The 26,684-nt window shown below is 43.5% G+C and overlaps 2 protein-coding genes across 3 annotated transcripts in view; one reads left to right on the top strand and one right to left on the bottom strand.

Annotated features, from left to right (window-relative positions):
• Positions 1-26,684, top strand: part of LOC110494908 (zinc finger protein 721) — a 317,665-nt gene that overhangs the window by 248,478 nt on the left and 42,503 nt on the right. The gene's annotated exons all lie outside the window — the stretch shown is intronic.
• Positions 374-12,969, bottom strand: LOC118940013 (zinc finger protein 436-like). 2 transcript variants are annotated; one of them, XM_036947964.1, is made up of 3 exons: positions 12,424-12,969; positions 12,151-12,363; positions 374-1,514 (listed from the first exon to the last, which is right to left on the bottom strand). In XM_036947964.1, exons 1-3 carry the CDS (start codon positions 12,515-12,517, stop codon positions 994-996), a joined length of 828 nt encoding a protein of 275 aa, XP_036803859.1. In that variant the 5' UTR covers positions 12,518-12,969; the 3' UTR covers positions 374-993. The 2 variants fall into 2 exon arrangements, with proteins under 2 accessions (XP_036803859.1, XP_036803858.1); XM_036947963.1 differs by having other exon boundaries at positions 12,151-12,967.

Below are 26,684 nucleotides of genomic sequence, written 5' to 3' on the forward strand. Positions count from 1 at the left end.
ATGCCGAATACAACAGGTGTAGTAGACCTTACAGTGAAATGCCGAATACAACAGGTGTAGTAGACCTTACAGTGAAATGCTTACTGACAAGCCCAAGGGACCAGACTGCTAATTAACCAATAATCTGATAAATCATGTTTTTACCAAAGAGACGCACAGAGTGATGAGAGTATTTCGGATATCGAATGTAACAAATGAATGATTGTGTCGTTTTTATGCCTTTCATTATGCTCTGTGTAATGAATTTCAGATACTTCCCAGCAATGATAAATATGAGGTTATTACCAAGTCAAATATGGTACCTATGGAAACCCAAGGAAATAACATGAACATTGAAATAGGTTTTATGACTGCACATAGAAGGTACAGACAGTTTATGGATGGCATTATTTATTAACAGAATCTTACTCAGAATTCTAAATTCTAAATTCTAAAAACATAAATCCACCAATTGGTCTTTTGACCACTTAGATCAGCTCTGAAAAACAATATCTGATGTGATTGATCATAAGACCATATAAGTGGAAAATAGATCAGGGCCTTTGTAAAAATGCAACCAACCACACCTTCTTTCACACACGTGGACCGAAGTGGGAATGACTGACATGAAGCTCGACGAATCAGAGGTCAACTACACTGACAGTTACCGCCCGCTCTGTAAGAACTGCAAAATACTGATGACTGACATGAAGCTCGACGAATCAGAGGTCAACTACACTGACAGTTACCGCCCGCTCTGTAAGAACTGCAAAATACTGATGACTGACATGAAGCTCGACGAATCAGAGGTCAACTACACTGACAGTTACCGCCCCCCCTGGAAGAACTGTAAAATACTTATGACTGACATTATTAATTTGTCTTCCGGAACTGTCTACGTCCCAACGGGACAAGGTCTACGAGCGCTCTCTTTTAAAAAAAAATTATCAGTCAGCAAGCGGCAAACGTGATGAACAGCATCTAGCATGAACAAAGACAAAAAAAAAATCTCAGTCAAAAACATAAGTCGGAACACAGCCTCGCTATTCTCTCATGTGATTTCAGGTCCTCTGACCTGGAAAATGTCTTCCCACAATGAGAGCAGTGGTATGTCTTCTCCTGTGTCTTTGTGTGTTTTAATTCATGCTCTTTCAGGGTACCTAACTGGGTAAATCTCTTTTCACATTGGGAGCATTGGTAGGGCTTTTCTCCTGTGTGTATTCTCTCATGCGTTTTCAGGGCCCCTAACTGGTTAAAACTCTTTCCACACTGGGAGCATTGGTAGGGCTTCTCACCAGTGTGTGTTCTCTTATGTTCTTTCAGGTGCCCTAGCTGGGTAAATCTCTTTCCACAGTCTGAGCAGTGGTAAGGCTTCACTCCAGAGTGTATTCTCTCATGTATTTTCCGGTCCCATAACCGGGAAAAACTCTTTCCACACTGGGAGCAGTGGTGTGGTCTTGCTGGTTTGGGCGTCTCTGGGTCTGGTTCCCCCAAAGGACTCTTCCTGCCGTCAGACTGAGAGTCTGGCCTCTCTTCTGCCGAAGACAAACAGAGTATTTGGTTAAACAGAGACGTGAATAAAACCTCTACTTGATCAAACTGTCTTCCGATGAAGTTTAATCCCAACTAAACTGGCGGTATACCATATACAGTGCCTTGCAAAAGTATTCATCCCCTTTGGCATTTTTTCTATTTTGTTGCATTACAACCTGTAATTTAAATGTATTTTTATTTGGATTTCATGTAATGGATATACACAAAATAGTCCATATTGGTGAAGTATATATATAAAAAAAACTGAAAAGTAGGGCATGCATTTGTATTCACCCTCTTTGCTATGAAGCCCCTAAATAAGATCTGGTGCAATTACCTTTAGAAGTCACATAATTAGTTAAATAAAGTCCACCTGTGTGCAATCTAAGTGTCACATGATCTCATTATATATATATATATATATATATATATATATATATATATATATATATATATATATATATATATATATATATATATATATATATATATATATATATATATATATATATATATATATATACATACATACATACATACATACATACATGTTCTGAAAGGCCCCAGTCTACAACACCATTAAGCAAGCGGCACCATGAAGACCAAGGAGCTCTCCAAACAGGTCAGGGACAAAGTTGTGGAGAAGTACAGGTCAGGGTTGGGTTATAACAAAAAAAATCAGAAACTTTGAACATCCCACAGAGCACCATTAAATCCATTATTAAAAATTGGACAGATTATGGCACCACAACCAACCTGCCAAGAGAGGGCCGCCCACCAAAACTCACAGACCAGACAAGGAGGGCATTAATCAAAGAGGCAACAAAGAGGCCAAAGATATCCCTGAAGGAGGTGAAAAGCTCCACAGCGGAGATTGGAGTATCTGTCCATAGGACCACTTTAAGTCGTACACTCCACAGAGCTGGGCTTTATGGAAGAGTGGCCAGAAAAAAAGCCCTTGTTTCAAGAAAAAAAATAAGCAAACATGTTTGGTGTTCGCCAAAAGGCATGTGGGAGACTCCCCAAACATATGGAAGACAATACTATGGTCAAATGAGACTAAAATTGAGCTTTTTGGCCATCAAGGAAAACACTATGTCTGGCGCAAAACCAACACCTCATCACCTCGAAAAGAGCTTCCCCACAGTGAAGCATGGTAGTGGCAGCAGCATCATGCTGTGGGGATGTTTTTCCATCGGCAGGGACTGGGAAACTGCTCAGAATTGAATAAATTATGGATGGCGCTAAATACAGGGAATTATTGAGGGGTAACCTGTTTCAGTCTTGCAGAGATTTGAGACTGGGACGGAGATTCACCTTCCAGCAGGACAATGACCCTAAGCATACTGTTAAAGAAACACTCGAGTGGTTTAAGGGGAAACATGAGCTGAACATAACAGTCAGTGGAAGGGAGGACAGTAACAGGAGACACTATGAGCTGAACATACAAGTCAGTGGAAGAGAGGACAGTAACAGGAGACACTATGAGCTGAACATAACAGTCAGTGGAAGGGAGGACAGTAAACAGGAGACACTATGAGCTGAACATAACAGTCAGTGGAAGAGAGGACAGTAACAGGAGACACTATGAGCTGAACATAACAGTCAGTGGAAGAGAGGACAGTAACAGGAGACACTATGAGCTGAACATAACAGGAGACACTATGAGCTGAACATAACAGTCAGTAGAAGAGAGGACAGTAACAGGAGACACTATGAGCTGAACATAACAGTCAGTGGAAGAGAGGACAGTAACAGGAGACACTTTGATATGAACATAACAGTCAGTGGAAGAGAGGACAGTAACAGGAGACACTATGAGCTGAACATAACAGTCAGTAGAAGAGAGGACAGTAACAGGAGACACTATGAGCTGAACATAACAGTCAGTGGAAGGGAGGACAGTAACAGGAGACACTATGAGCTGAACATACCAGTCAGTGGAAGAGAGGACAGTAACAGGAGACACTATGAGCTGAACATAACAGTCAGTAGAAGAGAGGACAGTAACAGGAGACACTATGAGCTGAACATAACAGTCAGTGGAAGGGAGGACAGTAACAGGAGACACTATGAGCTGAACATACCAGTCAGTGGAAGAGAGGACAGTAACAGGAGACACTATGAGCTGAACATAACAGTCAGTGGAAGGGAGGACAGTAACAGGAGACACTATGAGCTGAACATAACAGTCAGTAGAAGAGAGGACAGTAACAGGAGACACTATGAGCTGAACATAACAGTCAGTGGAAGGGAGGACAGTAACAGGAGACACTATGAGCTGAACATAACAGGAGACACTATGAGCTGAACATAACAGGAGACACTATGAGCTGAACATAACAGGAGACACTATGAGCTGAACATAACAGGAGACACTATGAGCTGAACATAACAGGAGACACTATGAGCTGAACATAACAGGAGACCCTATGAGCTGAACATAACAGGAGACACTATGAGTTGAACATAACAGGAGACACGATGAGCTGAACATAACAGGAGACACTATGAGCTGAACAGGACAGTATGTCAGTAGAAGATAGGACAGTAACAGGAAACACTATGAGCTGAACATAACAGTCAGTAGAAGAGAGGACAGTAACAGGAGACACTATGAGCTGAACATAACAGCCAGTAGAAGAGAGGACAGTAACAGGAGACACTATGAGCTGAACATAACAGTCAGTGGAAGAGAGGACAGTAGCAGGAGACACTATGAGCTGAACATAACAGGAGACACTATGAGCTGAACATAACAGGAGACACTATGAGCTGAACATAACAGGAGACACTATGAGCTGAACATAACAGGAGACACTATGAGCTGAACATAACAGTATGTCAGTGGAAGAGAGGACAGTAACAGGAGACACTATGAGCTGAACATAACAGTCAGTAGAAGAGAGGACAGTAACAGGAGACACTATGAGCTGAACATAACAGTCAGTAGAAGAGAGGACAGTAACAGGAGACACTATGAGCTGAACATAACAGTCAGTGGAAGAGAGGACAGTAGCAGGAGACACTATGAGCTGAACATAACAGGAGACACTATGAGCTGAACATAACAGGAGACACTATGAGCTGAACATAACAGGAGACACTATGAGCTGAACATAACAGGAGACACTATGAGCTGAACATAACAGTCAGTAGAAGAGAGGACAGTAACAGGAGACACTATGAGCTGAACATAACAGTCAGTGGAAGGGAGGACAGTAACAGGAGACACTATGAGCTGAACATAACAGTCAGTAGAAGAGAGGACAGTAACAGGAGACACTATGAGCTGAACATAACAGCCAGTGGAAGGGAGGACAGTAGCAGGAGACACTATGAGCTGAACATAACAGTCAGTAGAAGAGAGGACAGTAACAGGAGACACTATGAGCTGAACATAACAGTCAGTAGAAGAGAGGACAGTAACAGGAGACACTATGAGCTGAACATAACAGTCAGTGGAAGGGAGGACAGTAACAGGAGACACTATGAGCTGAACATAACAGGAGACACTATGAGCTGAACATAACAGGAGACACTATGAGCTGAACATAACAGGAGACACTATGAGCTGAACATAACAGGAGACACTATGAGCTGAACATAACAGGAGACACTATGAGCTGAACATAACAGTCAGTAGAAGAGAGGACTGTAACAGGAGACACTATGAGCTGAACATAACAGGAGACACTATGAGCTGAACATAACAGGAGACACTATGAGCTGAACATAACAGTCAGTGGAAGGGAGGACAGTAACAGGAGACACTATGAGCTGAACATAACAGGAGACACTATGAGCTGAACATAACAGGAGACACTATGAGCTGAACATAACAGGAGACACTATGAGCTGAACATAACAGGAGACACTATGAGCTGAACATAACAGGAGACACTATGAGCTGAACATAACAGTCAGTGGAAGAGAGGACAGTAACAGGAGACACTATGAGCTGAACATAACAGTCAGTAGAAGGGAGGACAGTAACAGGAGACACTATGAGCTGAACATAACAGTCAGTGGTAGAGAGGACAGTAGCAGGAGACACTATGAGCTGAACATAACAGTCAGTGGAAGGGAGGACAGTAACAGGAGACACTATGAGCTGAACATAACAGTCAGTGGAAGAGAGGACAGTAACAGGAGACACTATGAGCTGAACATAACAGTCAGTAGAAGAGAGGACAGTAACAGGAGACACTATGAGCTGAACATAACAGTCAGTAGAAGAGAGGACAGTAACAGGAGACACTATGAGCTGAACATAACAGCCAGTAGAAGAGAGGACAGTAACAGGAGACACTATGAGCTGAACATAACAGTCAGTGGAAGAGAGGACAGTAACAGGAGACACTATGAGCTGAACATAACAGGAGACACTATGAGCTGAACATAACAGGAGACACTATGAGCTGAACATAACAGAAGACACTATGAGCTGAACATAACAGGAGACACTATGAGCTGAACATAACAGGAGACACTATGAGCTGAACATAACAGGAGACACTATGAGCTGAACATAACAGTCAGTAGAAGAGAGGACAGTAACAGGAGACACTATGAGCTGAACATAACAGTCAGTGGAAGGGAGGACAGTAACAGGAGACACTATGAGCTGAACATAACAGTCAGTAGAAGAGAGGACAGTAACAGGAGACACTATGAGCTGAACATAACAGTCAGTGGAAGGGAGGACAGTAACAGGAGACACTATGAGCTGAACATAACAGGAGACACTATGAGCTGAACATAACAGGAGACACTATGAGCTGAACATAACAGGAGACACTATGAGCTGAACATAACAGGAGACACTATGAGCTGAACATAACAGGAGACACTATGAGCTGAACATAACAGGAGACCCTATGAGCTGAACATAACAGGAGACACTATGAGTTGAACATAACAGGAGACACGATGAGCTGAACATAACAGGAGACACTATGAGCTGAACAGGACAGTATGTCAGTAGAAGATAGGACAGTAACAGGAAACACTATGAGCTGAACATAACAGTCAGTAGAAGAGAGGACAGTAACAGGAGACACTATGAGCTGAACATAACAGCCAGTAGAAGAGAGGACAGTAACAGGAGACACTATGAGCTGAACATAACAGTCAGTGGAAGAGAGGACAGTAGCAGGAGACACTATGAGCTGAACATAACAGGAGACACTATGAGCTGAACATAACAGGAGACACTATGAGCTGAACATAACAGGAGACACTATGAGCTGAACATAACAGGAGACACTATGAGCTGAACATAACAGTATGTCAGTGGAAGAGAGGACAGTAACAGGAGACACTATGAGCTGAACATAACAGTCAGTAGAAGAGAGGACAGTAACAGGAGACACTATGAGCTGAACATAACAGTCAGTAGAAGAGAGGACAGTAACAGGAGACACTATGAGCTGAACATAACAGTCAGTGGAAGAGAGGACAGTAGCAGGAGACACTATGAGCTGAACATAACAGGAGACACTATGAGCTGAACATAACAGGAGACACTATGAGCTGAACATAACAGGAGACACTATGAGCTGAACATAACAGGAGACACTATGAGCTGAACATAACAGTCAGTAGAAGAGAGGACAGTAACAGGAGACACTATGAGCTGAACATAACAGTCAGTGGAAGGGAGGACAGTAACAGGAGACACTATGAGCTGAACATAACAGTCAGTAGAAGAGAGGACAGTAACAGGAGACACTATGAGCTGAACATAACAGCCAGTGGAAGGGAGGACAGTAGCAGGAGACACTATGAGCTGAACATAACAGTCAGTAGAAGAGAGGACAGTAACAGGAGACACTATGAGCTGAACATAACAGTCAGTAGAAGAGAGGACAGTAACAGGAGACACTATGAGCTGAACATAACAGTCAGTGGAAGGGAGGACAGTAACAGGAGACACTATGAGCTGAACATAACAGGAGACACTATGAGCTGAACATAACAGGAGACACTATGAGCTGAACATAACAGGAGACACTATGAGCTGAACATAACAGGAGACACTATGAGCTGAACATAACAGGAGACACTATGAGCTGAACATAACAGTCAGTAGAAGAGAGGACTGTAACAGGAGACACTATGAGCTGAACATAACAGGAGACACTATGAGCTGAACATAACAGGAGACACTATGAGCTGAACATAACAGTCAGTGGAAGGGAGGACAGTAACAGGAGACACTATGAGCTGAACATAACAGGAGACACTATGAGCTGAACATAACAGGAGACACTATGAGCTGAACATAACAGGAGACACTATGAGCTGAACATAACAGGAGACACTATGAGCTGAACATAACAGGAGACACTATGAGCTGAACATAACAGTCAGTGGAAGAGAGGACAGTAACAGGAGACACTATGAGCTGAACATAACAGTCAGTAGAAGGGAGGACAGTAACAGGAGACACTATGAGCTGAACATAACAGTCAGTGGTAGAGAGGACAGTAGCAGGAGACACTATGAGCTGAACATAACAGTCAGTGGAAGGGAGGACAGTAACAGGAGACACTATGAGCTGAACATAACAGTCAGTGGAAGAGAGGACAGTAACAGGAGACACTATGAGCTGAACATAACAGTCAGTAGAAGAGAGGACAGTAACAGGAGACACTATGAGCTGAACATAACAGTCAGTAGAAGAGAGGACAGTAACAGGAGACACTATGAGCTGAACATAACAGCCAGTAGAAGAGAGGACAGTAACAGGAGACACTATGAGCTGAACATAACAGTCAGTGGAAGAGAGGACAGTAACAGGAGACACTATGAGCTGAACATAACAGGAGACACTATGAGCTGAACATAACAGGAGACACTATGAGCTGAACATAACAGAAGACACTATGAGCTGAACATAACAGGAGACACTATGAGCTGAACATAACAGGAGACACTATGAGCTGAACATAACAGGAGACACTATGAGCTGAACATAACAGGAGACACTATGAGCTGAACATAACAGGAGACACTATGAGCTGAACATAACAGTCAGTAGAAGAGAGGACAGTAACAGGAGACACTATGAGCTGAACATAACAGTCAGTAGAAGAGAGGACAGTAACAGGAGACACTATGAGCTGAACATAACAGTCAGTGGAAGAGAGGACAGTAACAGGAGACACTATGAGCTGAACATAACAGTCAGTGGAAGAGAGGACAGTAGCAGGAGACACTATGAGCTGAACATAACAGGAGACACTATGAGCTGAACATAACAGGATACACTATGAGCTGAACATAACAGGAGACACTATGAGCTGAACATAACAGTCAGTGGAAGAGAGGACAGTAACAGGAGACACTATGAGCTGAACATAACAGTCAGTGGAAGAGAGGACAGTAACAGGAGACACTATGAGCTGAACATAACAGTCAGTAGAAGAGAGGACAGTAACAGGAGACACTATGAGCTGAACATAACAGTCAGTGGAAGAGAGGACAGTAGCAGGAGACACTATGAGCTGAACATAACAGGAGACACTATGAGCTGAACATAACAGGATACACTATGAGCTGAACATAACAGGAGACACTATGAGCTGAACATAACAGTCAGTGGAAGAGAGGACAGTAACAGGAGACACTATGAGCTGAACATAACAGTCAGTGGAAGAGAGGACAGTAACAGGAGACACTATGAGCTGAACATAACAGTCAGTGGAAGAGAGGACAGTAACAGGAGACACTATGAGCTGAACATAACAGTCAGTGGAAGAGAGGACAGTAACAGGAGACACTATGAGCTGAACATACCAGTCAGTGGAAGAGAGGACAGTAACAGGAGACACTATGAGCTGAACATAACATTCAGTGGAAGAGAGGACAGTAACAGGAGACACTATGAGCTGAACATAACAGGAGACACTATGAGCTGAACATAACAGGAGACACTATGAGCTGAACATAACAGTATGTCAGTGGAAGGGAGGACAGTAGCAGGAGACACTATGAGCTGAACATAACAGGAGACACTATGAGCTGAACATAACAGGAGACACTATGAGCTGAACATAACAGTATGTCAGTGGAAGAGAGGAAAGTAACAGGAGACACTATGAGCTGAACATAACAGTCAGTGGAAGAGAGGACAGTAACAGGAGACACTATGAGCTGAACATAACAGGAGACACTATGAGCTGAACATAACAGTATGTCAGTGGAAGAGAGGAAAGTAACAGGAGACACTATGAGCTGAACATAACAGTCAGTGGAAGAGAGGACAGTAACAGGAGACACTATGAGCTGAACATAACAGGAGACACTATGAGCTGAACATAACAGTCAGTGGAAGAGAGGACAGTAACAGGAGACACTATGAGCTGAACATAACAGTCAGTGGAAGAGAGGACAGTAACAGGAGACACTATGAGCTGAACATACCAGTCAGTGGAAGAGAGGACAGTAACAGGAGACACTATGAGCTGAACATAACAGTCAGTGGAAGAGAGGACAGTAACAGGAGACACTATGAGCTGAACATAACAGTCAGTGGAAGAGAGGACAGTAACAGGAGACACTATGAGCTGAACATAACAGTCAGTAGAAGGGAGGACAGTAGCAGGAGACACTATGAGCTGAACATAACAGTCAGTGGAGGAGAGGACAGTAACAGGAGACACTATGAGCTGAACATAACAGTCAGTGGAGGAGAGGACAGTAACAGGAGACACTATGAGCTGAACATAACAGTCAGTGGAAGAGAGGACAGTAACAGGAGACACTATGAGCTGAACATAACAGAAAAATATATCCTAAATGCAAGAATTTCGCTACACCTGCAAAAAAAAACACAAAATGTGATCCATTGTTAACATTCCATTACACATAAGAGTCATTTGATCATGACTCAGTTCCATTCCATTACACATAAGAGTCATTTGATCATGACTCAGTTCCATTCCATTACACATAAGAGTCATTTGATCATGACTCAGTTCCATTCCATTACACATAAGAGTCATTTGATCATGACTCAGTTCCATTCCATTCCACATAAGAGTCATTTGATCATGATTCAGTTCCATTCCATTACACATAAGAGTCATTTGATCATGACTCAGTTCCATTCCATTACACATAAGAGTCATTTGATCATGACTCAGTTCCATTCCATTACACATAAGAGTCATTTGATCATGACTCAGTTCCATTCCATTCCACATAAGAGTCATTTGATCATGATTCAGTTCCATTCCATTACACATAAGAGTAATTTGATCACGACTCAGTTCCATTCCATTACACATAAGAGTCATTTGATCATGACTCAGTTCCATTCCATTACACATAAGAGTCATTTGATCATGACTCAGTTCCATTCCATTACACATAAGAGTCATTTGATCATGACTCAGTTCCATTCCACTACACATAAGAGTCATTGGACTCTTACTGTTAAAAGTGTACAGCAAGTGGAGGCTGCTGGTGTGAGGAGGGCTCATAGTAATGGCTGGAATGGAGTCAAATGGAATGGCACCAAACACACATCAAAGACGTGGTTTCCATGTGGTTGATACCAACCAATCCATTGACTCCATTCCAGCCACTACTATGAGCCCTCCTCCCACCACCAGCCTCCACTTGCTGTACACTAATTTTGAATTTGTGAAGCTATTTTTTGGGGATGTGATACGAAAGAAGAGAGATTCAGGTTTCCAGAACCGCACAGCAACTGGAACCGATTTTACAATTGGAATTTGAAATAAATATGGGAGTATTTGTCTGTTTTTGACTTCCGAAGCCAATTCCCCCTTCAAAACAGAACATGTTAGTGTAACGGATGTGAAACGGCGGTGTTCGCGCTAAATAGCGTTTCAATCGGTGACGTCACTTGCTCTGAGACCTTGAAGTAGTGGTTCCCCCTTGCTCTGCAAGGGCCGCGGATTTTGTGGAGAGATGGGTAACGATGCTTCGTGGGTGACTGTTGTTGATGTGTGCAGAGGCGCCCGGGTATGGGCGAGGATACTGTTACATTAGGTCGTTGGTCTAAGGAGTAACATTAGACTCCTATAGTCCAATGTTACATTAGGTCGTTGGTCTAAGGAGTAACATTAGACTCCTATAGTCCAATGTTACATTAGGTCGTTGGTCTAAGGAGTAACATTAGACTCCTATAGTCCAATACCAGGCTGGGAGGGAAGCGTTTGATGTTAACCTTTTGTTGGTGCTCCCCCAGTCTGTATTGCTTCCTACAGCACTGAACAACATATTCAAGTGTAGAACAGTATTATTTTTTTAAACATTTATTTTACTTTTATTTAACTAGGCAAGTCAGTTAAGAACAAATTCTTATTTTCAATGACGTCCTAGGAACAGTGGGTTAACTGCCTTGTTCAGGGGCAGAACGACAGATTTGTACCTTGTCAGCTCGGGGATTCAAACTTGCAACCTTTCGGTTACTAGTCCAACGCTCTAACCACTAGGCTAACCTGCCGTCCCTACGCTCTAACCACTAGGCTAACCTGCCGTCCCTACGCTCTAACCACTAGGCTACCCTATTGGTTAGAATGCCCCTTAATGCCCCTTTAAAACCACACATTAGTTCACCAACTGCAGAGTTTGTGCCCCTGTTTTTAAGGCGATACTCACTGGTGTTAATCAGATCTCCAGTCTCCCCCTCCTCTTCATCATCATCATCCCCCTCATCTTTCACTCTCATAGCATCTTCCTCCTCTTTCACTCCAAAGACATCCTCTTCTTCCTTCACTAAAACATGCTCTTCTTCCTTCACTAAAACATGCTCTTCTTCCTCTCCTTTCACTGTGACAGTCATGTACTTCTCCTCCTCTTTCACCCCGAAACCTTCTTCCTCTCCTTTCATTGTGACAGTCATGTACGTCTCCTCCTCTTTCACCCCGAAACCTTCTTCCTCTCCTTTCACTGTGACAGTAATCTCCTCCTTCACTCTAAAAACGGCGTCTTCTTCTTTCTCCACTTCTTTCCCTGTAACGTACATCGCCTCATTTAATCCAATACCTTCTTCTTCTTATTTCAATGTGATAGCCTTCTTCTCTTCTTTCTTTCCTAACGCTTATTTGTCCTCCTCTTCCTCTGCCACGACAACGTTCAGGCCACGAGCTTCTTCTTTAGCAGGGTGGGAGTAATTTAGTGAGTTCATGTCCTGAGATGTTAGCTCATTCGCATGATCGACTAGCCTAGTGCTAGGCTATTTTATCCAGCTAGCTGACTAACAGCGTCAGTGTGAAATGGAATAACTTTATACGCAGACAGCGTGTTTAAAACACTGATGTCTATAACACACATAACGGTCCAAAGAGCTCCAATGTTTCGGTTTTATGTCGCTTGGGAGCTACCAATGTGGTCGAATCCGTAACCGTGTTGTTGTTATCCGGTCCCGTCCACTGGATTATACGTCACGCCTGAATCTTCACATGAAAGACGCACGTCGCCATCTGCTGACTGGAGTGGGTAACGCAGTTTAGGAAAAGTATTCACGACATTGTTTAATCTGGCAAGTAATGTCACGAGTCATTTCAAAACAACTAGATGACATGTGTTCTCTTCTTACAGAGCTGTAAGTAGTAAGTTAAGAGAACACACGTCATCTAGTTGAGAGAACACAGGTCATCTAGTTGATAGATCACACGTCATCTAGTTGAGAGAACACAGGTCATCTAGTAGTGAGAACACACGTCAGCTAGTTGATAGAACACACGTTGTCTAATTGAGAGAACACAGGTCATCTAGTAAAGAGAACACGGGTCATCTAGTTGAGAGAACACACGTCATCTAGTAGAGAGAACACATGTCATCTAGTTGTTTTATTTACACATAGCATACCACTATACTTTGCTCAATCAGACCTGACTGGTACAAATCACATTTTATTGGTCCGATGAGACGAACACAACAGTAGACTTTTCAGTGAAGAGCCCCCCCCCCCCCCCTCCCCCCCTCCTAAAGGAAACAGCAACAATAAAATGACAATAATAAGGCCATATTAAAGAAGTACCAGAACTGAGTCAATGTTCAGGGGTACGAGGTAATAATGAGGCCATATTAAAGGAGTACCAGAACTGAGTCAATGTTCAGGGGTACGAGGTAATAATGAGGCCATATTAAAGGAGTACCAGAACTGAGTCAATGTTCAGGGGTACGAGGTAATAATGAGGCCATATTAAAGGAGTACCAGAACTGAGTCAATGTTCAGGGGTACGAGGTAATAATGAGGCCATATTAAAGGAGTACCAGAACTGAGTCAATGTTCAGGGGTACGAGGTAATAATGAGGCCATATTAAAGGAGTACCAGAACTGAGTCAATGTGCAGGGGTACGAGGTAATAATGAGGCCATATTAAAGGAGTGCCAGAACTGAGTCAATGTGCAGGGGTACGAGGTAATAATGAGGCTATATACAAGGAGAACCAGAACTGAGTCAATGTGCAGGGGTACGAGGTAATAATGAGGCCATATTAAAGGAGTACCAGAACTGAGTCAATGTGCAGGGGTACGAGGTAATAATGAGGCCATATTAAAGGAGTACCAGAACTGAGTCAATGTGCAGGGGTACGAGGTAATAATGAGGCCATATTAAAGGAGTACCAGAACTGAGTCAATGTTCAGGGGTACGAGGTAATAATGAGGCTATATACAAGGAGAACCAGAACTGAGTCAATGTGCAGGGGTACGAGGTAATAATGAGGCCATATTAAAGGAGTACCAGAACTGAGTCAATGTTCAGAGGTACGAGGTAATAATGAGGCTATATACAAGGAGAACCAGAACTGAGTCAATGTGCAGGGGTACGAGGTAATAATGAGGCTATATACAAGGAGAACCAGAACTGAGTCAATGTGCAGGGGTACGAGGCAATAATGAGGCTATATACAAGGAGAACCAGAACTGAGTCAATGTGCAGGGGTACGAGGTAATAATGAGGCTATATACAAGGAGAACCAGAACTGAGTCAATGTGCAGGGGTACGAGGTAATTGAGGTAATATGTACACAGACAATAGCGGCCTATGTGAAGAGTGAAAGTGTGTGTGTCTTAAAGTGTCAGTGTGGTATGTGTGAGTGTGTGGGTAGAGTCTAGTGAGTGTGTGGGTAGAGTCTAGTGAGTGTGTGGGTAGAGTCTAGTGAGTGTGTGGGTAGAGTCTAGTGAGTGTGTGGGTAGAGTCTAGTGAGTGTGTGGGTAGAGTATAGTGAGTGTGTGGGTAGAGTCTAGTGAGTGTGGGTAGAGTCTAGTGAGTGTGTGGGTAGAGTCTAGTGAGTGTGGGTAGAGTCTAGTGAGTGTGTGGGTAGAGTCTAGTGAGTGTGTGGGTAGAGTCTACTCAGTGTGTGGGTAGAGTATAGTGAGTGAGTGGGTAGAGTCTAGTCTAGTCAGTGTGTGGGTAGAGTCTAGTCCAGTCAGTTCGTGGGTAGAGTCTAGTCAGTGTGTGGGTAAAGTCTAGTTTAGCCAGTGTGTGGGTAGAGTCTAGTCTAGTAAGTGTGTGGGTAGAGTCTAGCGAGTGTGTTGGTAGAGTCCAGTCAGTGTGTGGGTAGAGTCTAGTCAGTGTGCGGGTAGAGTCTAGTCAGTGTGTGGGTAGAGTCTAGTCAGTGTGTTGTGAAGGCCCTGAATTTTTCTGAACCGTCTCAGTGCTTCTCCTTCCAATAGGGTGCTTTCCCTTTAATTCCCAATTAAATAGCCAGCATCAACTGCGCAAAAGTGGGGTTGTGATGGAGACGTGAATGAGGATGTGTTCAACCCTCAGTTCCCGACGCTTCTCTATTCCGTTTGTTTTGTTGCCGTTAAACGTGTGTTTTGTTGCCGTTAAACGTGTGTTTTGTAGGCTAATAGAGTTTACCCAGGATCGGATCCACTCTTTGCGTCCGTAGACTACACCTCTCCGTTCTTCGTGGCCTTTCTCCGCTGGAGATCTGTTGGCGGATTGGATTGTCTGACTGGACTGACTATAACCTTTTTTTGTATATGGTATTTCATTTTGTTTTGATGTGATGATTTATGTAGTGTTAATGATTAGTTATTGGAGAAACAAGACCAAGATGAGACTCTGGACAAGGCGGATACGGTATATTAAAGGCCGTTTATTCAGACATGATGATATCTGGCAAACGTGCAGCACGGCTCCTATTCGTCCAACCCTTAGGGAGCTTTCGGAAAAAGAGGAGGTACAACATATTTGGGCAGTACATTTATACATTGAAATGACGTAGGTAGATTCTAGTAGTCCTGGCTCCTGGTTGGTTGTTCGTAGGTGATAGACAGTCCTCTCCAGCCTGTTGTCAGTATCCCATTGGTTCTCGACAGAGTTCTTTGTCTTTGGAGCCCATCCCAAAGGGTCTTGAGCAGTGTATATTTATGGGTTGTCAGTGTGTTTTATCTTATTCCGCCACCCTGGTGGGGGTTTCCCGTGCAGTTAGTATATTGAGAAACAGAGAGAGAGGGAGGGTATAACACAGAGTACAAGCCAAAATTGTATGGTTAAGCCCAGGCAGACAACAGTCAGTGAATGCGTCATTACATGTTTTAATATGTTATTACAACAGTAGTTAGTTGTAGTTGAGGACTTAGTAAGAATTGATACGCTTTAAAGTTCTGTGGTAAAATATTGTTATACTGATTGTATGATTAATACTGGGTTTACGCTACACTGAATGAACGGACAAACATTGCGTGACTAAGGTCAAGGGAGTTCCCTGAACTCCTTTACCGGGCTGGACTCTTTTTAGGGCCGAGGTACAGGACATTTCTGGAGGAACCAGAACTCATTGTGATATTATTATATATGTATGTAATCATTGATGTTGCTAATACAACCCACACAAAATAATATAGTTGTTTTTGAAGTTCTTTCCAATGTTTTAAGGGTTTATGAAAAGTTTTATTTCAATCCTGACTTTTACATAAGTCCTTTGTATTGGTGTAGACTTGACGGACCAGATGGGACTCATTCCCTCCCAAACCAAAAGGAGAAACCAATGTTTTCTCTGGTAGGCACAACCTACCTGGCACCCTTATAAATAATAACCTCAAGTCAGAACCGTTACATAAAAAATGGCACCCCAGATGGGACAGCTCAACATTGAGAACTAACCAAAGCAAATCTTTTGTGTGGAATTAAAACAATGGATTCACCCCAAGATAATGTGCTCATCCATGTCATACCTGTCAATGGGAATACACAGGGCCATTCTGACCATCAAGCTGACAAGACAAATCATAATGTGCATGGAGATAATGGAGTTGATTTGGGCCAGAGCCCTGGGAATCTGAATGATCGGTCTGGACCACAGGCCACAGGAGGTCTAACCAGTTACTCACTTATTGACGTGGATCTGTGTGGAAGTACTGAGCTAGCCCTCCCTCTGACACCCAACCTTCCTCCATTGTCTGGTTTATCTCCAGAGGTTGTAGTCTTACAACTTCAAGGTGACATCCTTGATATTCATCGGACTCAACATCTCCAAACTCTTATCCACCATAAATTCAAATGTCTGAGGGAAGAGCAACAACAGAGTGCCATGAAATTCCGAAACTCACTGAGCACTCTAACCCACATGCTGACAGAGCTCAGTGAGAGTGGAAGACGGGAAATTACTGGTGCCATGGACAGGCAGTTTGACTACCAACGAAACCAACTCACTGGCACTCTCCAATGGCGCCTGCAACATCACCACACTGAGGTCCTCAAGGACGTTAATTCTGTTTTTTCCCCGATGGTTAACACTGTAGACCACTTGCAGACAGAGCTCTCTAATTGTGCTAAAATGTTGGATGACGTGTCTGAGGACATGGCCTCCATTAGGCACAACTCCTTGCACAGAGTTTCTCTGGTGTCCACTTCTGTTCAGACCACTGAGGGCCAAGCTGGCACCTCTGAACAGCCAATACAAGGCCATGCTGCAGCCACCCCTTGCAGGATGCAATCCACCATGCATCCTGGTGTTCATTTTCATGGTCCCATAACTCCCTCCCCCTCTACTTCCTCAATCCCTCCTAGCTCGTTTGTTCATGGTGATTTGAGTAGACGTCTTGTGTGGCCGATGCCCATTAAATTGCAATTTCCCACCTTTGGGGAAAAAAGATGACAGTCCTGATCCATTAATATATCTGGAAATATGTTGTGACTTTCTTGCCCTCAATCCCCTGGCTGACAACGAACTCCTTGCCACATTGAGGAATGTGTTGCATGGGACAGCTCGAGACTGGTGGGATGTGGCACGTCTCACCACTACCTCCTGGGCTGACTTTGAGGCCAAGTTTTCCTCTGCATTTCTGTCTGAGGACTACACAGATGAGCTGGCACACAGAGTCAGAAATCGAGTACAAAGAGAGAAAGAGAGTATCCGTGACTTTGCATACGGTTACCACTCCCTGTGCAGAAGGTGGAAACCTGGCATTGAGGAGGAAGAGGTCATTAAATTGATCTTGAAGAACATCAACCCACTACTAGCCAGTCAACTCCGAGAAAGAGTCACCACTATCGATGGACTGGTTCGCTTGGGACAGCAGTTTGAGAAGGACAGAGAATGCCAACAGCAATATGACCAGAGAAAGAAACAGACCCCCAAACAGTTACCCAAGACAGACCATCAACAACAGCCAGAGTCTCCAGCCATGACTCCTCTCATGTTCTGTCAAAAGCCAAAAGGGACATTCTTCAGCTACCTGTCCAAGACCGTATCAAGTAAACCCTTCCAGAAACCACAAATCACAACAGGCCAACACACCTAACTCTCTTCGCAGGAATGACCATCCCACTCACTGGTGCTTTAACCAGAGCTGAAACCCCAAGAGTCTCTGCCTACGCCTCCCCCCCCCCATCGACATCCCCTTCCTTTCAGTTAATACCCCACCAACTGGTGTTACCCCTGTCCATAGGCCCATGGGCAGGAAGAGCCATCCTGGACACCGGGTCATCCTTCACGCTGTCCAATGAGAAACTGTGGAAGGAGGTTAAAGGCCCACAATACAACTTGAAGCCGTGGACAGAAGGTCCACTCTATCTGGCTGATGGTGAGGCTAAACGACCACTTGGATGGAGGTAGAGGTAGAGTTCCGCCTGTGTAACCGCTCCTATATGATTCCTTCTGTTATCCTACAAACCAGGAACCTTGCTTTTCCTGTCGTGTTGGGAATTGATTTCATGTACTTCAGTGGTGCCCAGATTGATATCGCACACAATTGCTACTGGTTTCCATACGATCCGAGCAAGAAGCATTTCTTCCAATCAGAAGCTACGAAGTTACATGATTGGGGATCAAATGGGGCAGTCTTCTCTGCCGTTGCTCCGGTACCACTAACCCTTGATAATCCTTCTGACGATCTCCTTTTTACAGGCTGTGAGAAGAGCTCAGCTGGAACAGCCAGAGGAGTTAAGGCTGTTGGAACAGCTGCAGAATAACGCTGATGTATGTACTTCAAAGCTGGGACGCACCGGGCTCCTGAAACACAAAGTATTCCCTACACAGGAAATGCCGATCAAGCAAAAGCCACATCGTTTGTCCCCAGTGACGCTAATCATCCAAAAGGGACTCATTAATGATATGTTAACACAAGATATAATAGAACATTCCTCCTCTCCCTGGGCTGCTCCTTTTGTCCTCATCACCCAAAAAAGACTGGTGGTCTTAGATTTTGTGTGGACTATAGGAAGATCAACAAACAATTTTTCCCAGACTGATGCCTATCCTCTTCCCACCATCCATGAGATCCTGGAGTCATTGTCTGGCGCTGTTGTGTTCACTACCCTTGACCTCAATAGTGGTTATTGGCAGGTTGAGATGGACCAGGAAAGCAAGGAGAAGACTGCTTTTGTCTGTGCTGAGGGCTTGTTTTCCTTTAAGGTGATGCCTTTTGGATTAAAGAATGCACCTGCCACTTTCCAAAGACTCATGGAGATTGCGTTAGGTGAGCTCAAAGGGAAGATCTGTTTCGTCTACCTGGACGATATAATGATCTACCCTCAGAACAGAGAAAGACACTTTCAAGATCTTCAAGCAGTGTTGGACAAGCTAAGAGAAGCTGGTCTGACCTTGAATATGAAGAAGAGCAACTTCTGCCAAACCTCCCTGAAGTTCCTTGGCCATATTGTGTCTTTCGACGGCATTCATGTGGATCCTGAAAAGACAAAGGCTGTACAAGACTTCCCTGTGCCAACCACACTCAAGGCCCTTCAACGGTTCCTTGGTATGGCTGGATGGTACCATCAGTTTGTGTCGAACTTCTCCCAGGTGGCAGAACCCCTCAACGCGTTGAAACGAAAAGGAGTGAAATTCCTATGGACGGCAGAGTGCCAGACCTCCTTTGAAACCCTGAAACGACACCTCGTCACACCTCCCATTTTAGGTCATCCCAACTTTGATTGCCCTTTTGTTGTTTACACTGATGCAAGTGATGTTGGACTTGGTGCTGTCCTAGTCCAACAGACTGGACTTGGCACTGAAGAAGTGCTAGCATTCGCCAGTCGGACATTGAATGGAGCAGAACGGAACTACTCCACAACCGAGCAAGAGTGCCTTGCAGTTGTCTGGGCTTTGGAAAAGTGGAGGTACTACCTGGAGGGAAGACACTTCACTGTGGTCACTGACCATTCCTCCCTTGTGTGGGTGTTCAAGACCAACAAACCAAGTACCAGACTCATAAGATGGGCTCTACGGTTGCAAGAGTTCACCTTTGCAGTAGAATACAGGAAAGGAAAATACAACACTGTTCCAGATGCCTTGTCCAGAGCTCCTGCTTGTGATAACGGTGGCCCTCATCTTACATGTGCTACTGTCCTGTCAAGCAGTCGAGACTCGCCCAAAACGGACTCTCCCCATCTCTGATGAGGCCATATGGAAAGCCCAACAGGATGATCCAGAAGTACAGGCTTTGTACCAGACTATCCTGGAAGATGGAGAAAAGATGGTCAATCCTACCACAAAGCTGACCATCGATGAAGACAAAGTCTACCGAGTTGTACAACTACCTCACAGAACACTCCACCAATTGTACATACCTGAAACTATACGCCTTCAACTGCTTCAACATTTCCATGAAGACCCATTAGCTGGTCATTTGGGCAGGTTCAAAACCTACAAGCGGTTGCAAGTGGTACTGTACTGGCCACATCTGAGCATGGATGTGAAGTCACACATCCGAAACTGTCAGGTTTGTTATATGTACAAACCAGAAGGTAGAAAGCCTGCTGGCAAGTTGCAGCAAACAGTGGTTACCCGACCTTGGGAAATGTTAGGAGTGGATTTGATGGGTCCATTTCCTAGAAGCTCCAATCAGAATGTGTACATGCTTGTTTTTGTTGATTACTATTCAAAGTGGGTGGAGCTCTTTTCCCTGCGTCAGGCCACAGCGAGGACCGTCTCTAACATCCTTACGAAAGAGAGATCCTGACTCGCTGGGGAGTGCCTGATTACATCCTGTCTGATCGAGGTTCCCAATTTGTCTCTGATCTCTTTGAGGAGACCTGCCAAAGATGGAACCTGAGACAGAAGTTGACCACGGCCTATCACCCACAGACCAATCTCACTGAGAGAGTAAATCTGTACTGGTACCCCCCTGTATATAGTCTCCACATTGACTCTGTACTGGTACCCCCTGTATATAGCCTCCACATTGACTCTGTACTGGTACCCCCTGTATATAGCCTCCACATTGACTCTGTACTGGTACCCCCTGTATATAGCCTCCACATTGACTCTGTACTGGTACCCCCTGTATACAGCCTCCACATTGACTCTGTACTGGTACCCCCTGTATACAGCCTCCACATTGACTCTGTACTGGTACCCCCTGTATATAGCCTACACATTGACTCTGTACTGGTACCCCCTGTATATAGCCTCCACATTGACTCTGTACTGGTACCCCCTGTATACAGCCTCCACATTGACTCGGTACTGGTACCCCCTGTATACAGTCTCCACATTGACTCTGTACTGGTACCCCCTGTATACAACCTCCACATTGACTCTGTACTGGTACCCCCTGTATATAGTATCCACATTGACTCTGTACTGGTACCCCCTGTATACAGCCTCCACATTGACTCGGTACTGGTACCCCCTGTATACAGTCTCCACATTGACTCTGTACTGGTACCCCCTGTATACAACCTCCATATTGACTCTGTACTGGTACCCCCTGTATATAGCCTCCACATTGACTCTGTACTGGTACCCCCTGTATATAGCCTCCACATTGACTCTGTACTGGTACCCGCTGTATATAACCTCCACATTGACTCTGTACTGGTACCCCCCTGTATATAACCTCCACATTGACTCTGTACTGGTACCCCCTGTATATAGCCTCCACATTGACTCTGTACTGGTACCCCCTGTATATTGCCTCCACATTGACTCTGTACTGGTACCTCCTGTATATAGCCTCCACATTGACTCTGTACTGGTACCCCCTGTATATAACCTCCACATTGACTCTGTACTGGTACCCCCTGTATATAGCCTCCACATTGACTCTGTACTGGTACCCCCTGTATACAGCCTCCACATTGACTCTGTACTGGTACCCCCTGTATACAGCCTCCACATTGACTCTGTACTGGTACCCCCTGTATACAGCCTCCACATTGACTCTGTACTGGTACCCCCTGTATACAGCCTCCACATTGACTCTGTACTGGTACCCCCTGTATATAACCTCCACATTGACTCTGTACTGGTACCCCCTGTATATAGCCTCCACATTGACTCTGTACTGGTACCCCCTGTATACAGCCTCCACATTGACTCTGTACTGGTACCCCCTGTATTTAGCCTCCACATTGACTCTGTACTGGTACCCCCTGTATATAGCCTCCACATTGACTCTGTACTGGTACTTTATATAGCCTCCACAGTGACTCTGTACTGGTACCCCCTGTATATAACCTCCACATTGACTCTGTACTGGTACCCCCTGTATATAGCCTCCACATTGACTCTGTACTGGTACCCCCTGTATACAGCCTCCACAGTAACTCTGTACTGGTACCCCCTGTATATAACCTCCACATTGACTCTGTACTGGTACCCCCTGTATATTGCCTCCACATTGACTCTGTAAACACGGTATAGTTTTTTTTGTTGTGTAACTTTTTTTCTTACCTCTTATTTTTCTTAACTACATTGTTGGTTAAGGGCTTGTCAGTAAGAATTTCATGGTAATGTCTACTATACCTGTTGTAGCTTTGTATTGTAGCTTTAAGGGAATAGTATGGTCACATCATATTCATATTAAGCTTCTACGTCTGTGTACCGGAACGTATTATTTGGAAGACGTCAGAGAAAATATATCAGCTCATTGTTAAATAATTATGACGTTCTTTCCAATACAAAAGGTGTTGTAACTATTGTTTCCAAACTGCGTTACCCACTCCAGCCAGCAGATGGCGACGAGCGTCTTTCAGTTGACTCTTCTTTCGTGACGTATAATGGACTGGACGGGACGCTTCTTCAGGAACAACAAGAAGCCAACTCTTTCAACCACCTCGGTAGCTTGCTAGCCAACATAAAACTGAAAGATTGACGTTTTAGGCCATGTTAATGTGCATTAGCTAATCGCAGTGTTTAAAACACATTTCAGTTGACGTTAACTTGAACCTAATTTGCTTGTTAAATTTGCAAATTTGTTAAAGATTGATACTGAGCCTAGCACTAGGCTATTCGCTAATGCTAACTAGCTAGCTAACATCCCTGACCATGAGCTCATTAAAGTACTCATCCCCTGCTAAAGAAGTGGATGTCTGCTGTACGGAGAAAGAAGCTCTGGCGCTGAACATTGTCGTGAAAGATGAAGAGGAGGATATTACAGTGAAAGGAGAGAAAGATGCTCTGCCGCTGAACATTGTCGTGAAAGAGGAAGAGGAGGAGGATATTACAGTGAAAGGAGAGAAAGAACCTTTCAGAATGGAAGAGGAGGCTGTTATAGGGAAAGAAGAGAAAGCATACTCTTCCTCTCTAAAAGGTTCTATCTCAGTAAAGGTGAAGGAGGAAGACGTTTTGGGAGTGAAAGAGGAGGATACAGAATATCTTATTAGCACCAGTGAGTACTGTCTTCAACAGGGACACAAACTATGCAGTTGTTGAATTAATGTGTGGTTTTTAAGGGGCATTCTACTTAAGTTATTCACTTCAGTGTGATGTTCAGTACTATTTAAATTGTTAAAGGGTCAATCTGCCATTGCTACATGTATTTTTGGGACTTTTAAATGAGATTTAATTATATATAACAGGCTTTTAAAATGTAATAATGGAGCATAATTTATACTTAAAATATCCAAGGGACACAAAAGGCACCCAATTAATTTAGAGATATTAATGCCTCTGATAAGACCCTATGACTGTAATAGACAGTAATAATTGATGATGGTAATAAGTTCACCATCTGTTTGATGTTCTCGTTAACACAGGAGAGAGACATGACTATCGTGGATCCTCTGGGGAGACTCAACATCCTGATGCTGACGAGGCAGAGAAGAGTCTCTCCATTTCAGAACACCAGATGGTACAGCTTGGTCTGGTCTAGCATACAGCTTGCTCTATCTGGGTCTGGGCTGTGTTTCTGTAAAGCAGTTTATGACAACAGTGACATCAGCATCCATAATGGTATGTGTCTGTGTCTCCTCTTTATGGTTACCAGGACAACGCTAGCCCTTCCTCTCTCCCGGAGTCCCTGTGTCATGCCTCTCCCGGTAGCACCTTACTGCTGGGTATGAAGAGGTTGTCTGTGCTGCTGGTGGACTGCAGGAAAACAATGGGGCTGAGTGGAACTGTGAGAGGAGGAGAAGAGAAGAAAGGATCAGATTTGACTCATCAAAGTAAGTGCTGTAGTTTAGTTTGAACAAATACAATAGATCTGCCCACCGGTATCTGTTACCAGGATAACCAGCAGAGTTCTGTTAGTTGACAGGAAGATAGACTGGTGTATATGGATGTTATGAATATCATAACACTGAAAAAGGATTCTGCCAATGAAAAGAGAGAAACCAATAGACCATATAAAACCTTGATGAAAGGTAGCTTTGGAGAGAAAGTTTCAAGATGATCCAATGTAAGGTGCTTGTTTTACAAAAACTTTTCCTTAAAACATTATGGATGTTACATTGCCTGTCGCAGTCAACGCCCCTATCTTTACTAGACTGTAGAACAGGCAAACTAAACTCAGGACTTTGGTAATTAATTAACTAATACTGGAGGAAAGCTGTGATCAGGCTGCCTACTCAAGCAAAAGCTTCAAACTGTAACCAGTGCCGGCAACCTTGTTCAGGTTATCAATCAACCTACCAGGGTAGTTACAAACAGTAGAGGAATGAAATCATCAACATGGTTTGATCATATCTTAACTAATGCTGCAGAAATGGGTTTTAAAGCAGTATCCAGATCCATCAGATGTAGTGATCACAATATAGGAGCCATGTCTAGGAAAACCACAGTTCCAAAGGCTGGGACTAATATTGTGTATAAGAGGTCATACATTTTTGCTATGTTGTTGATGTAAATAATATTTGTTGGTCCGTGGTGTGTAATGAGGAGCAACCAGACACTGCCCGTGACACATTTGAAACTGCTTGTCCCAGTTACTAATAAGCATGCACCCATTAAGAAAATGACTGTAAAAACTGTTAAATCCACGTGGATTGATGAGTAATTAAAAAATGGTATGATGAAGAGGGAGGCAAAAGAGATGGCATATAGGTCTGGCTGTATAACTGATTGGCAAAACTATTGCAAATTGAGAAATAATTTGACTAAACTGAATATAAAGAGTAACTACACTATGAAACAAAGATAAATGGCATGAAGAATGATAGTAAAAATCTTTGGAGCATCTTCAATGAAATTTTGCGCAAATAAAATCAACAATAACAAGTCACTGGTGTCTGACAACGTGGATGGAAAATTGAGGATAATAGCGTCCGATATTGCCATTCCTATTTGCCTTGTCTTTAATTTAAGGCTAATAGAAAGTGTGTGCCCTCAGGCCTGGAGGGAAGCTAAAGTCATTCCACTACCCAAGAATAGTAATGCTCCCTTTACTGGCTTAAATAGCCGACCAATCAGCCTGTTACCGACCCTTACAATTTTGGAAACAAAATATTTGACCAGATACAATGCTATTTTACAGTAAACAAATATAGACTTTTAGCTTATAGTGAAGTTAATTCAACAAGCACAGCACTTACAAGTGACTGATTGGCTGAGAGAAATTGATGATAAAAATGGCTTTACACCCCCTGCTATATTGTGGATAAAGAGTTTTTCTTTTAAAATGTAACCTTTATTTAACTAGGCAAGTCAGTTAAGAACAAATTATTTTTTTCAATGATGGCCTAGGACTGCCTTGTTCAGGGGCAGAACGACAGAGTTTTACCTTGTCAACTCGGGGATTCAATCCAGCAATCTCTCGGTTACTGGCCTACCGCTCTAACCACTAGGCTACCTGCCGCCCCAGAGCTACCTGTCTAACGGAACACAAAGAGTGTTCTTTAATGGAAGCCTGTACAACAAAATCAAGGTAGAATCAGGAATTCCCCAGGGCAGCTGTTTGGCACTCACTTTTTTCAATCTTTACCAACAACATGCCAATGACATTTGAGTAAAGCCAGTGAGTCTATGTATGCGGATGACTCAACACTGTACACGTCAGCTACTACAGCGACTGAAATGACTGCAACACTTAACATAGAGCTGCAGTTAGTTTCAGAATGGGTGGCAAGGAATACATATTTCTGATTACCTTAAGTTACATGGCCTACTACGCTAATTCTGTAGCGGTATTGTTAGAGGGGGGTAAATATGAAGATTTTGTTGGGGCGCCAGGCAGGTATTAACCCTAGTTATTAAAGTTAGTTATTACCTATTATAACATTATTATTATTATTAAATATTATTAAAACCGAAAGGATGAGAGTAGAATAGATAGAGTAGCGCTTCCAGACACATTCTAAACATGGTGGAGACTTAGAGGACTGTAGCATCTAATGATGAAGCATTATGGAGTCTTAAAGGAGGACTGTACCATCTAATGATGAAACATTATGGAGTCTTAAAGGAGGACTGTAGCATCATGAGGTAGTCACCGGGAATTCATTTCAATTAATTGCCTTTTTAGAAGTTAAGTTGTGGAATTTCTTTCCCTATAACCTGTTTGGGATAGGG

This window comes from Oncorhynchus mykiss, chromosome 17, assembly GCF_013265735.2.
Source record: "Oncorhynchus mykiss isolate Arlee chromosome 17, USDA_OmykA_1.1, whole genome shotgun sequence".
Classification (NCBI taxonomy): Eukaryota; Metazoa; Chordata; class Actinopteri; order Salmoniformes; family Salmonidae; genus Oncorhynchus; species Oncorhynchus mykiss.

What these genes read in the sequence shown, in the direction of transcription:
- LOC118940013 (XM_036947963.1), bottom strand. Translation starts at nt 12,517, where the DNA reads ATGTACGTTACAGGGAAAGAAGTGGAGAAAGAAGAAGACGCCGTTTTT. An exon ending in TGGAGATCTGATTAACACCA is followed by an intron (nt 1,515 to 12,150) that starts GTGAGTATCGCC and finishes TGTCTTCGGCAG; the next exon opens with AAGAGAGGCCAGACTCTCAG.